Below are 17,469 nucleotides of genomic sequence, written 5' to 3'. Positions count from 1 at the left end.
CAACCGCACCCATGTCTGTCACTGTGATACTGGCATTTGTTGCCCTTCCCTTGATAGTTCTCTTCAAGATTCTTTTTGACTATGCCCAAAGTTCAGTCTCTTCTCTTCCCGGCCCATGGTACACCCGCTTCACAGACATTCCCTTCCTCTATGCCCGACTGGTCGGGACGAGCCGCCATTATCTTCAACGGCTCCACAAGATCCATGGCTCCGTCGTGAGGGTTGGGCCCAAGGACGTTTCTGTCAACAGCATTGATGGCTACTACAGAATTCATGGTGTTGGTAGCCACTGCACCAAAACTCCCGTCTTTGACAAGATTCGCTTCAGCCACTCGCCTATGCTATTCACCATGCGAGATCCTCAAGCGCACGCTCAACGGAAGCGCATCCTAGGTCGAAGTCTTACCGCTGTGCGGGCTGATCAAGAGACGACAATCCGGCGGCTAGTTGAGCTGGCTATTTCCCAGATCAAGACCGAGGCCGAAGATGGGAGAGTCGATGTCTACAAGTGGTGGCGATGCCTCGCGGTCGATGTCATGACTGAAATGGCATTTGGACAGTCCTTTGACTTGCTAGAATCAGGCGGGCAAGACTCGCCAGTCTTCAAAGCCCTGGAAAAGGTCAACATGAAGGTCATGCTACAGGCCATTCTGCCCGAGGTCCTTATGTCACCTCTCAGGTGGTCTCCCATTGCCTGGGTCAGGGATGTAGTGTGCTGCACAGAGGTCATGTTCGGCCCTGTGATGGCTGCCCTCGGAGAATTGCGGCATTCACCAAAGTGCACCACCACAATGCTTGGCCGTATTCTAAGTGAAGACAACAGCAAGAGCCGACGGGCAGCCTTGGATGACGACGAGATGGGATCGGAGGCTGCTATGATGATAGTAGCGGGCTCCGACAGCACAGCAGCCACGTTGACATATGCTGTCTGGGAGGTTCTCCGACATCCCGCCTTGAGACAGCGGGTGGAAGATGAAGTGGCAGCCCTCCCTTCTGGCTTTACAGCCAAAGAAGTCGAGGCTCTGCCACTGTTGAGCAATATTCTTGAAGAGGTGTTGAGACTTTACAACCCCACGGGAGCTCCCGTCGAGAGATTGGTGCCCACGGGCGGCATCTCTGTCGATGGGTGGGACATCCCTGGCGGCACTACAGTGTACACCCAGTCTTGGCTTTTATCTCGCCTAGAAGGGGTGTTTCCCCAGCCAGAAAAGTAAGTCCCTGGTCGACATAACGATGAACAATGACTAACTCGGGGTGCCTAGATTTGACGCAAACCGGTTTGCCAATCCAACTCCAGAACTAAAGAGAGCCCATGTTCCTTTTAGTATAGGATCTAGGAGTTGTCTTGGCATGAATCTAGCGCGGATGGAAATTCGTCTTGCACTTGCCCTGTTCTTCCGGGAGTGTAGGGGCGCACGGCTGCATCAGAGCATGACGGATGACATGATGACACAAGTGGGCGAGTTTTTTATAGTACCGAAAGCAGGTAGATGTGATATCAGCGTTCCATGAATGAGAGATGGTAGAGACATTGATCGATAGACTAAGACAACCTCAGAGCTTCAATGAAGGAACGTTGTGTACACCGACGGGCAGGATTACTTTTTGACTAGGTATTTTGAATATTTTCCACACATGAAGTATTACATGTACCAAAATGAGCGGCTATTAACTTATGGGGGGAGACTGCTGAAGAGTATTCTCTCTTTTGAAGTACGCGACATTCTCAACAAAGAATGAAATAGCCCAAGTGCGAAAGTTGGCAGAAATAAGCACAAGTATTCTAGCAACAATAACAACTATAACACGCTAGAATCCCAACATTCTCATACCTAGTACGTGAATCTCAGATGGCCTTTACCTCGTCGACGGTAGCTAATCTCCGTTTCACCAGCATCAATACACCTTGGCTTTGTTCTTTGGGCTTAGCACGGAGCCTTGTATCCCTCCATGAACCCATTGAAGAGTAGATGACGATGCTGTCAGCAGACCAGCCGAGAGAACAAAGATCGAGCTACGCTCAATAGCCGAAAACTGATCAAAGAGTGGGTAAGGATACCTGCTTGCGTATTAGCGACAAACGAGTAAGTATCCAACTGCCTCGTAAACTCACCACCCATTTCGCTGGAAGCACAGCTCAATCCAACACCAATACACCAAAGCCAAGGCAACACTCAGAGGCATCATGCCACGAGCTGTGATGTTCCAAGCCGGACTCAAAACGATAAAGTCGAGCGACAGCAATACTGCTGGCGCAAGGTGGAATCCAATGTCGAGCAGAGGATCGATGTCGAGCGCTCCTGGCATGAGCAAGGATGAGTCGTATACTCTTATCGACCAGTAAAGCACCGAGATGACGACTTCGAGAGGGGTTGCCAGGATCGACATGGTATTCTTGGCGTCAAAAAAGACATCGCTAAGTGTAAGGTCTGCAAGGACGCCAAAGGTGAATGCCAGCAGGGATGTAGCGAGGCCGACGACAGTGAGGAGCTGAAAGTACCACCCGAATGCATCCGTAAAGATTGTTTTCCATGTTGTAAGAAGGTAGAAGCTGTAAATGAAGGATGCAACGCCAACAGCGTGGAAAAGCGCAGCGGGAAAGCGGGAAGGCTGTCCCTTCAGTTGTCCTGTAGCCAAGGTCATCGCAGCAACAATGAGAACAATGTTTCAAGATACAGAGTGTTTCAGCTGGCGACGAGTTGTCCTTGTAGCCCAAGAGCAAAGAAAAAACACTGCCTGCCGTGTGGTGGTAGTGACATGGTCCCTTATACCTACGCTATTTCTGCAAGGTGGATTCCTACCAGGGAAGTGAGACAGCATGAGCCGCTGCGCCACGTCTGACCGGCACTAGACACGTACGTTCGGCGCTTAGAGAAAGATGGAACCTGCCCGAGCGGTCCGAGCAGGCTATTGCTCCGCCTAGTGCTGATAGCAGTGGAGATGAAGATATGGTTGCTTTGTATTTGAACGTTGCGCCTTTTCGCCATGCCAACGCTTGCGCAAGCAGGTACCCAACTTAATTCTTCTCTGCAAACTGATACGACCTTTGGTCAACATCTTTCCAGACCGATCGGTTATCTATTGCACTCTTGAACCTTCTCGCCCTCTCTAACCATTTCAACCCTATCTCGTAGTTCAAGGAGCCAAGACCAGCTTCCTTAATGCTATTCCTCTCCGGGCAAGGTTCCGATGCAGCCCAAACAATTGCCATAGTCTGGGGCATCACGCCCGCCGCCAACGGGCCGAACTTGAATCCCTGTTGCGATGCACTGACAATCTCGTTGCAGAAAGATTTCATCTCACTCATAAGAAGCTCTGTGCATCCTTCCACTTGCCGTAATAATCGATTGAGCAGTGCACCAGCAGCAAGCATCGTAGTAAAGGGTCCAAGAGTCTGCATATCCCTGTGTGGAACTTGAATCAGATCTTCTGGTGACAGCCCTTGGATTCCTTTTCTGTATTTTATACTCGACACAGTGGGCTCATCCTGCTCGCTCTCCTTCACACTAAGCTTTTCAAGCTCAGCCTTCAGCAATCTGTAAGCTTGTGATATTTGAGTGTAGTATTTGTGCGGGTTGCTATTGAACCGAGGCATCTGGGCAAACGCCATCATGGTGATGGAGTCGCAAACCGTCACCTGGCCGTTCCTGTTACCAGCGCACCACGCGATAAGTTCGTAGAACCAAGGCTCGGGCTTCAGGTCTGGATTGTACGCCATTTCAAAAGTCTACTGGTTATTAGCAGAGGGTTTCGGAAAAGTCAGCCTACTCACTATGGTGGGCAAATAACAGACCAACATGCTTATGTGGAATTCCTGTAACCAGCCCTCGATAAAAGCGTTACGAAGAATTGCCAAAAGCATGGCCATGTGTTGCGTAGCAGGTACAGCCGGGCCCCAAAGAAGCTCCTATCCCGATTTCAGTCAACGGGGGTAGGCACATAGTAACTAAGCCAAGTCTCACCTGGCAAGCCATAATTAGATAGATTGCGCATGCTGTATTTACTGAATAAGCCTGCGATGGATCTTGAAGTATATTCCGCACTGCCCGCAACGCCGTTCCGTGGTGGGAAAGCGCCTGTCTGTAAAGTGTTTCGCTGTGATTGTGAAGAGATTGGTGAGTTTTCACCATTGCAGACGTAGCTATTGCCAAGGTCGGACAGGAAACCAGCCGTCGAGGGAGTTGGCTGAAGAAAACTCCAGAACAAGGAATGTCGTACGGCAAACCTGGGCTCTCAATAATTGATACCAGCGATTGCGCGATAGACATTGATTTCGATAGAGGGTTGCTGCGAATGCTGACTGCCAATGGATCCTTGACGTATATAAACTGGCGCACATTAGCCCCGGTGCATTGTATGCCGAGACGGCCACACCTCCCGCAGGAGGGTTGAGCCTGGTCGCACTAGCCATGTCGTCAGCTTTGTTCCTGTGGCCAAGAGACAAGACTCGCCTTCCTCTTGGCTTGGCGGCACTGGTCGCAACGCTGGATATGCTTAACACCCACCATGTTGACACCAATGGCAAGTTGACCAATTCGAGACCAGGTTAGAGGCGCAGTTGGTTGTTCAGTGACCTGTTGGCCCAACATCAGTCACGTGCGATGACTAATGAGCGCAGCGTCCTGCCCGACTGGTCAAACAGGCTTGGCGGAGTGATCCTTCGACGGAGTGTCCATCAGGCAAATCATACATCGATCAAGGGCGATCTACAATGCTGCCTTGCATTAGGAACAGTTGTATAAGAAATAGGTGAACTTAGCATTAAAAATACATACATGATTCTCCTTTTGTCATACCCAAAATGCGAGACAGGAAGAGTCAAGGTTCTGGTGGATGCGGCCAGGGTGCCAACCGGGGTGCCTCTATGCCTAGACAGTAGCAACACGACGGAGGATCAAGACGAGTTTTTTAGAAGTCGTTACTTTTATCGAGTAGCCTATATATTTGATAGCTTTTGAGGCTCTCTTCTTTGGACCTTGTGAATGAATCCGCGGAGAGGGGGCTGTCTTCTAGGCTTGTCAGGTTAGCCGTCACGCAACCAAGTTCTCAGGGCAACACCACGTGGGCATTCGCAGGACAATAAAACTGTCGCGTGCAGTATTTTAGACCGTATCTAGCAGAAAAGAGCTCTTGGATGAGGAAGCTGATCGGAGTGCTTCATGCAGACGAGTGCTCAACACTGCCTCGGGTGCTGCATGTGCTCCAAGCAGGTCGCACCGGAAAAAATGCATACGGTATATACCATTTGAGCAACACGCGTGCCTTACGGGGCTCTTACAGGGGCCTTGTGTTTCTATTCCCCGCATCTTTCGTTGATATCTTTCCAATCTCAGCAGGGCTGGTTGTCTCATGCACAAGACTATACAGCTCGTTTTTAGCGATATGAACCGGATTGGCTTCAAAGACGTCAAGGGGCATCTCCATATTTATGTATGGATCGCACATACAACACTCATTTTGATTGGTGCCTTCATTGGGCGGTCTTCCTGTGCGAGTTCCACCACCCTGCTTCCAAATGGCATATCCCACAACTGTCGGCAAATAACGCGGCATTTTTATATGCCTCTGGTTGGGCTGACCATACCTCCTAGGTAGGGTTGAAAATGGTTGTCTCTCTTATCAAGGTGGTAAGCCGGAAAGGGCATGGATACTATGCTGTGTGACCACCTGTCTGACAAGAGATAGGCCCGCGATAGGTCGGTAGATGTAACGTTCGTAAGGCAACCACGCGAGATCTTCCATGCCCGCTTATGCTACCTGCAGATCAGGTCCTTACGTAAACTCGAGTCTTGATACACCTTTATTCAGACATCGGTAAGCTTACGCATATGTTGTACAACCAACCGTTTCACAGCTGTCAGCATTCTAGGGCACGAGACGCCCAGGAAGTGTGATATTGAAGTTGTATCACAGTCCTCTGAGAGGTCAGAGCGCTGAATATGCATAATAATGGCCCGAATTCCGCCCCTACCTGTGCCATGAGGGTGTCGTGGATGCACGTTGGATGTGTCAGGTTGCCGAACTGTTCAACATGCCGCGCTCTAATACGAGCCGTAGGGCTTTTTGTCTCTTTCCGTCCCGCACCATCCCGTCTCATGCAGCAGCCATAGCCAATGAATAATGAATGTCTCAGCCCTTCACATACGCCATAGCCAATCAGCAGGCTCATTCACTTCCGTGAATCATCTGCCGGACATCTCAATCTGACTGTCAGCTAGCCTCCCGATTTCAGCTTTGATCAAAAGCGGGATGAATCTGCAGGCTTACAAACTCTCTCTCAGCTGCAACTACCCGTCGCTTACGGCGTCTTGAAAAGCGTATCTCACGCGGGGTAGAATGACGTGCATGCTCCTTTTGGAATTGGGCTGGAGCATTAGAACGCTGCCTCCCCCGTCTCACCCTCGCGCCTCGATGAAATATTATCGAACCTCTAAGCATTGCCCAAGATGTCGCTCTTCGCTCGCTTCTGGCATGCTGTTGTAGGCCTGTTCACATGGCTGACTATGTCGCCTGTGTCAGAGTACGGCTTTCATCATCCAGCCCAGCGTCCTCTTGGAGCGCCACCCACACATACTCATGAACCTGACCATGGTCACTACCCAATCTTCCGGCCCCCAGCAGCAAACCCAGGCGACCATGACTTTGTTTGCGACTACAGTGCAATGGAGGGATGGTTCCCTTGCTCTATACCCGAGAACAGAGAATGCTGGCTTCGAAATAAAGACGGCCAGGAGTTCAACATTCATACCAACTATGAGAAGTTTGCCCCAGTCGGCATCACTCGACACTACACTTTGAACATCACCGATGGGACATTCAATGCCGACGGCCAGCCCTTCAAGACGGCGAAGCTATTCAATGAGTCCTACCCTGGTCCCTGGCTCGAAGCGTGTTGGGGAGATGTGAGCAAGATCCGAATCTCATGTGACGCGAGTCTCAAGCTCACTGTTTAATAGACCCTCAACATCACCGTGATAAACAGCATGAGCGACAATGGCACCAGTATCCACTGGCACGGAATTCGACAGAACCAGACGATGGATATGGACGGTGTCAATGGCATCACCCAGTGTCCCATTGCACCCGGCCAAAACTTCACATACAGCTTCAAGACGACGCAGTATGGAACCTCTTGGTACCATAGTCACTACTCTGTGCAGTATGCAGATGGCTTACAAGGTCCTCTGGTAAGTAGAAACATCCACGTGCAGTCATTTACTCGTGAATGTCGGCTGATGGATTGTACAGACGATTCATGGCCCATCATCTGCTCCCTTTGACGCTTCCAAGCGCCCATTACTTATGACTGATTGGTGTAAGTGACTACCGTTACAAACGTTGGGCTATTCAAGTGCTAACACCAATCAATAAGCCCACAATAGTGCCTTTCAGCTTCTATTCAACCGTAACTGGGGGAACAAGACCATCCTCCTCAACGGTGCAGGAAACGTGTCTCACTACGGGTACACTCCCACACTCAAAGTACCCGACAATTATGTCTTGCATTTCAACAAGACGCCCACCGATAAGCCTACGCGACCAAAGAGATACCTCCTCCGCTTGATCAACACCTCGTTCGACTCGACTTTTGTCTTCTCCATTGACAATCATTGGCTTCAGATCGTAACGGCAGACTTTGTGCCTATCGAACCATACTACAACACGTCCGTCTTGGTCGGCATCGGTCAGCGGTACAATGTCATTGTCGAGGCCAACCCCCTTGCTGGCGATGACAACCCCATCCCAGAAGACGGCAACTTCTGGATCAGAACTTGGATCGCAGACAATTGCGGTATACAACCAGGAGGTTCAGGCTATGAAGAGACTGGCATCCTGCGATACGACAACACGAGCACGTCAGACCCGACATCGCGACCTTGGACCAGAATCAGCAAGGCCTGTTCGGACGAGACATACTCGTCGCTGAGGCCCAAGATACCGTGGTATGTTGGCCCAGCAGCTAACGCCAAGAAGGCAGACGACCTTGCTGGTGAGCAGTTCAATGTCACCTTTGACAGGACCGCAGGCACGAGGCCAGAGTTTGTGGACTATCCTCTGGCTCTTTTTTCGCTGCAAGAATCTGCCGATCCAGACTTTAGGCCGCTTCAGATCAACTATTCTGACCCAGTCATGATGCATCTTGACTCACATGTCAACACCTTCCCCCGCAAGTGGGTGGTGATACCTGAAGACTACACTGAAGAGCAATGGGTAAATCTTAACTCTCACAACTCCACACGGCCAACACAGTTCTGACAGTATTCATAGGTATATCTTGTTTTAACAATGGAGGACAGTAGTATCGCTACAAGGGCTCACCCGGTATGTAAACCTTGCTCACCTTGCTTGGTCATCTAACATGAACCCTCCTCAGATTCATCTCCACGGGCACGATTTTGCTCTTCTGCAGCAAGAGGAAAATCAAGAGTATCATCCTAGCAGGCTCAATCTCACCCTCGACAACCCTCCCCGCCGGGACGTAGTGCTCCTACCTACTGGCGGCTTCGTTGTCATCGCCTTCAAGGCCGACAACCCTGGAAGCTGGCTCATGCATTGTCACATAGCCCGACATGCGTCTGAGGGTTTGGCATTGCAGATTCTGGAGCGCCAGAGTGATGCCAATAAGCTCTTCCCGTCGAACTCCCCGAACATGATTGAGGCGAACAGGGTTTGTGATGACTGGAAGAAGTGGCACGAGGAGCATGAAGACCTTTTCGAAGGCGACTCGGGCATCTAGGATCAGGCAATTCCAAGCTCTATAACTATAGGGTTTCCGCATTCCACCAAGCCCTGTCTACATAGTTAAGAAGTCCCTCACGGTTAGCCATTCGGGGTAATAGCTCTTCAGAGTAGGTAGCTATCTACACGAATTGAAATGTCAAGTTCGTACCCAGTTACAAGTTCGTGTCCCCAAAGCACATCAATCTCGGCAATGAATACGAGTCTCAGAAGACTACCTACCGTGTCGCCTAACACCTTATGCGGGGCATTGTAGCAGGGTGTTGGTAGCCTCTCGTACACTGCTAAAGCCTCCTGATCCTGTCGCTGCATTTTAGGGCGGTCGCAGCTCTAATATCTCGTGTATGGACCGAGAATCGCTGGCACAGGCGCGCTTCTAAAAATGCGCTATGCAGTCGGCGCACCAGAGCTCAACGCAAATACAATACTAGATACAGAAAGACAAGGATACTACATTGTACCTGACATGTAAGTCCCCTCGTAACACTTAAATTACAGGTGAAAAACAAGAGGCAAGCATCCAGGTCCTTGCGATAACGAGAACGTCGGCGCCGAAACGCCAACGCTCTTAGGTCACACTCAGTGTGTATGGTGGCGCCAACCTGCATCGTCTTCAAGTCTATGGAGTGAATCCGACACTGACCAGGAGGTGCTCATTCTCAATGCTCACTTGACCTCAAGAAACCGACACTAGCCATAGAGAGGCTTCTCTTCGCCCGTCTATCAAGCCTTGTCGCTCATTCCCGAGACGGGCGTCCAGACTTCCGCATAAGTGGGCATGAAGACAACCATTCCTTTGTACCACTAATGGCTGGCGGTGTGATTAAGTGATATTTGACAATCGATTTAAAGATGTACTTTAGGCATCCAAGTCACACACCAAGTACCTTACACCGAGACCAAGGTTTCGCCCTACCACCCAGCAACCCTAAATACACAGGGCATTAATCGTCGCCTCTACCATCTACCAAAGAAAAATGTCGGGCTGGGAGCCAAGCAAGGCGATAAGCATTATATAGTAGCAAATCTACTCACTTGGCGACCACATTGTAACGTCACATAACCGTTCAAGGCTCTTGTCTGTCTTATCAATGCAAAATGCGCTGCTAACCTCGTTGTTTTCTGGCTACGAGAAAATCATCCGTTTCCCCACTGGTGAAACCTCCGTCCCGACCAGAGGGGATCTTGGACAACCTATCAGCGCCGATTCAAGCTCATCGGGGATCTAGACGAGCTCCCTTGCGCCGGCCACCAATGGGTAGCCTCCCAAGGGAAGCATGATCTTATCTGGGTAATCATTGGATACGAAGCAAGTGAGAGTGTAGGGTCAGCTTTTCCACTAATTGAACTGAAAGGGGACACTTCGTATCTCTCACCGCCAGCAGGAGGCATGCCTTCAATTTGGTCAACTCGGGTTATTGAGTACACCATACAAGCTGGCTACACCGCTATCACAGAAAAGCTCGGGGTTTTTATAAGTCAAGGAATGAGCGTAGAAACGCGACCCGCCAAGTGGGTAGTCGTGCGTGTGCAAAATATGATTCACATTCGCAACGGCCCAGAAGTCCACATTCCAGAATAGTTCAATTGGATTGTCACGCCGTTTCAAAGAGTTCCAGACTCTCGGCTTCAGGGTAGTTTGATGCATTCCTCACATCCGTGGAATGTCATGTCTCAATTACTCCCGAGATCTTGGTTTCTGGAACGATATGAAGGGCAAGGGTTGACACGAGCTGGACATGGCTTGCCAGCCGCACCTCCATCTTAAACCCTGATTGATAGCCAATCAATGAATAGAGCGATCATCGGGATGCCTTTAACGTTCAAACATGGCATGATTTAATCGATTAATGTTATTGTCGCCAGCCCAACAGGGGCACGGGGATCGGATCGAGAAGGGCAGCTTCTAATAATAATTCGTCACCCCCTGTGAGCCTCCACATATTACCAATCGATCATCGGCTTCCCCTGCAGCAGACAGCGGCACTTCAGCTCGGAATGGCCGATGGATGCGATGTGCCGGACGGAAATGAAAAAAGGCCGGATGATACGAGACGGCCCATGCATGGCTCGTATGCAGGTACCGACCCGTCAAAAGGCCCTCGGAGCCGAGATCCGACGGCCTTCTATTGGGGACAGACCTCGTATTGCAAAACTACCTTTGAGACGGCCCAATTGCAGTGTGGGACGACGACGTTGCTTTCAAGGCATGAGACGAACCTAGCACCGACGCGTCTTAGTTTACCCCAGAAGATCTAGACTAGAAGCTTTAATGATATCATCGTCGTCTAGCATATCCACAAAGGGGGATACATTTCCCAAAGAGACGACTGTCAAAAGGTTATAAAAGCCCGACTTCCGACAGCCACAAGCAACTCTTTTCTCCTCAGCCTCGCTCCAACCAAACAACTACACTCGTTTCTACAGCCTTCAACCGCTTACACTCGCTCAAAACAACCAACTAAACAACAATCACAATGGGTTTCACCACTCGCGCTGCTGTCGCCGGGCTTCTGCTCGGCGCCGCCAAGGCCTCTCCCGTCTACGGCAACGGTACCATCGCCTACACCACCGAGGTCGTCACCGCTCTGACCACCTACTGCCCGGCTGCCACCACCCTCACCTACAACGACAAGACCTACACCATCACCGAGGCCACCACTCTGACCATCACCGACTGCCCCTGCACCATCAGCAAGCCCGCCAAGCCCACCGCCACTGGCCCTCCCAAGGATGCTTGCGCTGAGCACTGCTACGAGGCTTACAACGAGTGCCGTGTTGCCAAGGGTGCCAACATGGCTACCTGCGCCGCCAAGTACGCCGAGTGCCTGGGCTACAGCCCTTTCGGTAACGACGGCTCTCTGGTTACTCCCACTGCTTGCTCCAAGAAGCCTGCTCCCACCAAGCCCGTCTACACCACCGAGGTCGTGACCGCCATCACCACCTACTGCCCTGAGCCCACCACTCTCTCTTACAACAACAAGACCTACACCATCACCAAGCCCACCACCTTCACCATCACCGACTGCCCTTGCACCATCAGCAAGCCTCACGGCCCTGCTCCTCCCAAGCCCAGCGCCCCTGCCCACGACTGCGCCAAGGAGTGCACTGACGCCTACAACATGTGCCGCAGCGGACCTGGTGCCAACATGGCCACCTGCGCTGCCAAGTATGCTGAGTGCCTGGGCTACAGCCCCTTCGGTGACGACGGCTCTCTCAAGACCCCTACTGCTTGCTCTGCCACTGGTCCCGCTCCCACTGGCCCTGCTCCCACCGGCCCTGCTCCTACCGGTCCTGCCCCTACTGGCCCTGCTCCTGTTGTCCCCGTCCATGACTGCGCCAAGGAGTGCACTGAGGCTTACAACAAGTGCCGCAGCGGATCTGGTGCCAACATGGCCACTTGCGCTGCCGAGTACGCCAAGTGCCTTGGCTACAGCCCCTTCGGTGACGATGGTTCTCTCATCACCCCCACCGCCTGCTCTGCCACTGGCCCTGCTCCCACCGGTCCTGTCGCTACTCCCACTGGCGGCAACCCCCCTGTCGTCAATGCTGGTGCCGGCCGCATCGCTCCCGCTGGCATGATCGTTGCCCTGGGTGCCATTGCCCTCTTCTAAGGGGTTGATGGTGACAGCATGATGTAGATGCAAAAGCCGCCATGGCTCCGAGATACTTCCTTTCAACAATTATAGAATATAGTATACGCATATATCAAGCTTGATGTTGAGACGCAGCCTCTGAGATGCGTGTTGTCTTGTAATAAAAGTTTATCGACTAAACTATCACTCTGACTGCTTGATCCGCTTCTTAGCTTGTGATAACCATAGCCATGCCCTCAACTGGCATACCTCTGAATAGAGTGAAGCTTCTTCTCTGGACAATTCCTCATTTCATGTGCTCCTTTCTTGTCACACGTTGGACAAAACAACTCCTCCAACGTATGAGCGTAGCTGCACTTCTTTCTGAAGCAATTTTCGTCTGGGCAGAATTTATACTTGATTGCTTCCCGCTTTCCATACGTCTTGAAGGCGTCCGTCTCCTCCTTGGTATGTCCATATTTGCAGTAAATGCCCTCCCTGCAATGCATACGCCAGTGGCAACGGCTGTGAGTCTTTCTCTCGTCCGCTTTTAGGCGCTGCTTCTGTTGCTTCTGGCGCGTCTTGACGACCGTAAAACCCACATCATCATTGTTGTCCCCTGATTCGACGCTGTTGTTCGTGTCAAGTGTCTTGAAGCGGTTCGGCGCTATCATTCCATTTTTGGGGCCTTCGGTGCGTTTTGAGTTATCTGCGACGTATGTCGTAACCTTGAGGCCGTGCTGCTTAAGTCTTTCCGTCGTGTCTTGAAACAGTTCAGTATGGATTCTATGCTCAAGCTCGCAGGCAGGTATAATAATAAGGTCGTCTCGAGAACCTCCATGAGGTTGATTGCGGTATCGGTAATGCGGAATGCGGAGACTCTTGACAGCTTGGTCAACTACCTCGGCTTGCGCCAAAGGATCCCGAATGACAATGCTGTGGGGAGGTATTTCGCTCCTGTCAAGATTGAAATCGGTTTCGTAAAAACTGAATTTATCCATATGTTCGTCGAGATAGTGTATTTTGATGAGCCCTTGGTCCATCAGGAGACGGCATTCTTCCTTGGGCTGCGTGTAAGCCCCTGACATTCCGTTTATCCATGACCAGACGTGTACTTCGAATCCTCTCTTAGCGATTCTTAGTACAGCGCGTAGGAGATCTTTATCGCCAGAGACGATGATGAAAATACCGCATTTTCCTTCGTAATGCAGATCAGCGGCGTCGGATACTGAGGCCGCGATGATTTCGGCATCGACTTCTTTTTCGCGGCTTGTCCATGAACTCCTCTCGAACGTGTGTACTTCCACCTTGCAGGACTTGATAGCCTTCCATATCGACTCAACGTTGGGGGGAGTCGATCCATATAGGTCGACGATGGCCTTGACGTCTTCGTCTGCTGGCAGGCCGCAGTTCTGAGTCAAGACGTTCTTCAGCTTGCCAGCGTCAAACCTCCAGGTAGGATCTGATTCAACGCGGTACCGATGTTTCTGGGCCGATGCTTTCTGGCCTTGAATCCATAGGTTTGAGTCGTCGATATAGATCCTGATTTCTTGGGTGCTCCTGCGCATGGCGGTGCGGGTAGTCTTGCGAGGCGTCATTGATATCAACTTGGTGCTAGCCAAAGTGCAGTGAGAATTTCGAATAAGTTAAATGCGAGGAATGGTTTGAGACTTGGTAAGGGAGTTTGAGTGAAATCAGCTGTGACTGGACTTCGTTGACACTGCTGGTTGCGAGAAAAGTCAAGGGTATAGATATTTAGAGGAGGGAGCCCGTTGCCTCGCATTTTCCCCTTGCCACAGCCTCATTTCTACCTCTCCTACTTTGCCTTGCGATACGCCTTATTTGCACATTGATCTATTGGGAGCCTTGTAAATGTAGCCACACCTTTCAGCCGGCTGCCTTGCCATGCGGGTCAGGCCCTTCTGGCGCGTAGAAGCCAACAGCTATTGGGCCTTATCCACAGTGCGTCCCATCCAGAATTTCCACGCCTCTCAGTTTCGCTGAAGAGGGTTAGTCATACAAGGCGAACAACTGCGGCCTTATCTGAATAGCCAAGACTTGCCTGAGGCCTGAAACATGGTTGCTGCTGTTGGGCCGCTGCTGCGTAGGTGGTTCCTTGCACTGCCATTCAGCCTGCGGAATACTGCGCCTCAGCGGTAAGTAAAACTCAGCTCCAACACGAAAGTGTACAAATAAAAGTCGAAGGAGATGACTGATGTGGCAAGACAGCCAACATGGTTCGCCTGAGACTGGCGACGCAGGTCACGCGGCTGCCTCATCAGGTTTCTGTATTAATTAATCTCTCTTGCATAAAACCCCATACCTATTCAATCTCCCTTGGTCCAAGTGCATGAAATGCTTTACAAAGGACGCAAGGGTGCATGCAGGCTGTGAGCCTTCGCCACCCACCTGACTGTAGACACGATTTCGACCAGTGAGGATTAAGAAATGGGTCTACAATTCATTTGGTCCTCTTGACCGTATAGGAGAGTCCACTCTGGAGCTCTTGGGGAGAGATTCCGAGGTGATAACTAATTTCGCCACCTAGAATGACTCAAACTCCTCCATGGCAGGGCATTTGATGAGGAACAACTCCTCTTGGGCTTTCACCCACTCCATGATGATAACTCTCATCACTCGGCTGGTGGGCCCACCATTCCCGCAAGTCTTATTTCTTCGTAGAGATCACTGGCTTTCTCGAAACTGGCCAGAATAATGAGGCCGCAAACTTAGCCTGGCAACGATTGAGATCTTCTAGGGTAAAAGTCAGCAATGTCTTGTAAGTCGTCCTATATATTAGCGCGTCTGGGGCCGTTTCTTTATGGGAAGTAAAATTATTTGATTGCCAATGCTGTTATCGGACTGTTGATAGACAAGGAAGCCGATCCTCTCACAGCCAAAGCGAAGGAAGACGGAAAAGATGAGGAACTGCCGACTCGGCTACTTGACCCTTTCATAAAAAATCATAATGCCTTTTCGTCACATGCTGGGCGACCTCGGCCTAATGACCAAACGCCGTCATTAACGGACGTCAAGAGCGACGCTTCCAAACGTTTATATCCGGAGAGCACTCGGTGACGCAGCAAAATAGCCGACAAAGCTCTGCAAATCACACCTCAAGAATTACCAGTGACGTCACCCAATTGGCCCCAAACGGAACCTGAGTGCCGGCAGGCCTTTCAGAGCGGAGAACTTGGGGCCGGGATTAAGATGTGACGCCGAAACCGGTCCCGATCAACCACTTAAAGGAGAAGTAAAATCCTTTCGCCTTCCTCTCGCCTCCTGGTTCTCGATCTTGTTTTGTCATAGAGTCACGCATCGCCTGGAATGTGTTGCAGTTCGTCAATATGTATCTCGCCGATGAAAGAGGATCCTCATTAGGGGAACTCAGCGATGAAGAATCATCTATTTCATCAAGCAGCCATTCCCGAACCGAAAACGACGCTAATTCCACCCATTACCCAATGAACGGCAACACAACAGGACTCGGCTTGACAAGGACCATCTCTCGACGAGAATCCATCCTGTCGCGTATTCGAAGTCGCCCAGTTCCCCAGTTCACCCACCCGTTGTCTCATATCAAAACGACTGAAGACCAGCTCGTTGACTTTGATGGCCCCGACGATCCATATCGGCCGATGAACTGGCCAACCAAGAAAAAGGTTCTAACCACCTTGCTTTATGGTCTTGTTACCATGTCAGCCACCTGGGCATCGTCTTCATACTCTGCGGGCACAGCCCAAGTTGCAGAGCATTTCCACGTCTCCAAGCAAGTGTCAACCTTAGGCACTACCATATTTCTCCTCGGCTTCGGAATCGGTCCTCTTCTTTGGGCGCCTCTCAGTGAGGTTTACGGGCGGAGGTTGGCTGTTCTTATCCCCATGTTCATTGCCATCAGTTTCAGTTTTGGAAGCGCAACCGCAAAAGATTTCCAGACTCTGATGTTGACGCGCTTCTTTGGGGCTTTCTTTGCGTCAGCGCCAGTGACAAATACTGGTGGCGTTCTTGGAGATCTGTTTTCACCGTCTGAGAGAGGGATAGCGATGGCTGGTTACGCCATGGCCGTGGTCGGCGGGCCAGTCCTTGGTAGGTTCCATTTGCACTTTATCAGAACTCTCACGAGTCAAATTTCCAGATACTTATTTATTTCTAGGCCCCATCGTCTCTGCTGCTGTTGTTCAAGAGCCATCACTTGGATGGCGCTGGGCTGAATACCTCACAGGTATTGTCCAAGTAATCTTCCTCACACTGGCCGTCATCTTTGTCGATGAGAGTTACCCACCTCGGCTCCTTGTATACAAGGCCCGCCGCCTGCGCCACGAAACTGGAAACTGGGCACTCCACGCCAAGTTTGAAGAATGGGATGTGAGCATCTCCCAGCTCGCCCAGAAGTTCCTTGTCCGCCCGGTTCAACTGCTTTCCACGCCCATCTGCTTCTTGGTTGCGCTGTACGCCAGTTTCTGCTATGGCATCTTGTACATGCAACTCGGTGCCATCCCTATTATCTTTGGAGAGATCAAAGGCTGGGGCCTTCTCGTCTCTGAGTTGCCCTTCCTCTGTATCTTTATAGGAGCTGTTCTTGGTTGCGGCGCCAACGTTTACAACCAGCTGCTATACAACAAGGCTTACCACGCAGCCGGAAATCGAGCTGTTCCTGAGAAGCGACTTCCCCCAATGATGATGGGATCCTTCATCTTCTGTGGTGGGCAATTCCTGACAGGATGGACTGCACAAAAGGACATTCATTGGGTTGTCCCTTGCATTGGCTTGGTCCTCCTTGGAACAGGATTCTTCACAATTTTCCAAGCAGCACTCAACTATCTAGTCGACACCTTCCAAACCTACGCGGCATCTGCTGTTGCCGCAAACACTTTTCTTCGTTCTTGTTTCGCAGCTGCGTTTCCTCTCGTCGTCACGCCCATGTACCACAATATCGGAGTTGGGCCCAGTTCGAGTATTACAGGTGGCTTTGCTGCTTTACTGATACCCGTTCCGTTTGTGTTTTATAGATATGGAAAGAGGATTAGAGCGAGATCGAAGTGGTCAAAGGGATCTGTCTATGATTGATCGTTGCAGGAGATATAGAAGCCAATCATGAAGGCTTATTTTAAGAACAAGCAACGGTAAGAATACAGTTATTAGAAATTGTTTATCC

The 17,469-nt window shown here is 50.9% G+C and overlaps 6 protein-coding genes across 6 annotated transcripts; 4 read left to right on the top strand and 2 right to left on the bottom strand.

The window, feature by feature from the left end:
• Nucleotides 1-11: 11 nt before the first annotated feature.
• Nucleotides 12-1,214, top strand: NCS57_01356400 (uncharacterized protein; the record flags this gene model as incomplete). Its single annotated transcript, XM_053063194.1, has 1 exon — nt 12-1,214. The coding sequence occupies one exon, from the start codon at nt 12-14 to the stop codon at nt 1,212-1,214; it is 1,203 nt and encodes a 400-aa protein (XP_052908089.1).
• Nucleotides 1,215-1,896: 682 nt separating this feature from the next.
• Nucleotides 1,897-2,643, bottom strand: NCS57_01356300 (uncharacterized protein; the record flags this gene model as incomplete). Its single annotated transcript, XM_053063193.1, has 2 exons — nt 1,897-2,059; nt 2,114-2,643. The coding sequence occupies 2 exons, from the start codon at nt 2,641-2,643 to the stop codon at nt 1,897-1,899; spliced, it is 693 nt and encodes a 230-aa protein (XP_052908088.1).
• Nucleotides 2,644-6,446: 3,803 nt separating this feature from the next.
• On the top strand, nt 6,447-8,737 carry NCS57_01356200 (uncharacterized protein; the record flags this gene model as incomplete). The annotated part of the gene is made up of 6 exons (XM_053063192.1): nt 6,447-6,902; nt 6,957-7,187; nt 7,249-7,315; nt 7,373-8,211; nt 8,269-8,322; nt 8,375-8,737. 6 exons carry the CDS (start codon nt 6,447-6,449, stop codon nt 8,735-8,737), a joined length of 2,010 nt encoding a protein of 669 aa, XP_052908087.1.
• Nucleotides 8,738-11,216: 2,479 nt separating this feature from the next.
• Nucleotides 11,217-12,353, top strand: NCS57_01356100 (uncharacterized protein; the record flags this gene model as incomplete). Its single annotated transcript, XM_053063191.1, has 1 exon — nt 11,217-12,353. The coding sequence occupies one exon, from the start codon at nt 11,217-11,219 to the stop codon at nt 12,351-12,353; it is 1,137 nt and encodes a 378-aa protein (XP_052908086.1).
• Nucleotides 12,354-12,571: 218 nt separating this feature from the next.
• Nucleotides 12,572-13,912, bottom strand: NCS57_01356000 (uncharacterized protein; the record flags this gene model as incomplete). The annotated part of the gene is made up of 1 exon (XM_053063190.1): nt 12,572-13,912. One exon carries the CDS (start codon nt 13,910-13,912, stop codon nt 12,572-12,574), a length of 1,341 nt encoding a protein of 446 aa, XP_052908085.1.
• A 1,695-nt stretch (nt 13,913-15,607) lies between these two features.
• Nucleotides 15,608-17,381, top strand: NCS57_01355900 (uncharacterized protein; the record flags this gene model as incomplete). The annotated part of the gene is made up of 2 exons (XM_053063189.1): nt 15,608-16,400; nt 16,468-17,381. Exons 1-2 carry the CDS (start codon nt 15,662-15,664, stop codon nt 17,379-17,381), a joined length of 1,653 nt encoding a protein of 550 aa, XP_052908084.1. The 5' UTR covers nt 15,608-15,661.
• Nucleotides 17,382-17,469: the final 88 nt, after the last annotated feature.

Source organism: Fusarium keratoplasticum, chromosome 11 (genome assembly GCF_025433545.1).
Source record: "Fusarium keratoplasticum isolate Fu6.1 chromosome 11, whole genome shotgun sequence".
In the NCBI taxonomy this organism is placed as follows: Eukaryota; Fungi; Ascomycota; class Sordariomycetes; order Hypocreales; family Nectriaceae; genus Fusarium; species Fusarium keratoplasticum.
The sequence above is the reverse complement of the archived record's forward strand: the minus strand, read 5'-3'. Positions and strand labels throughout refer to the sequence as shown.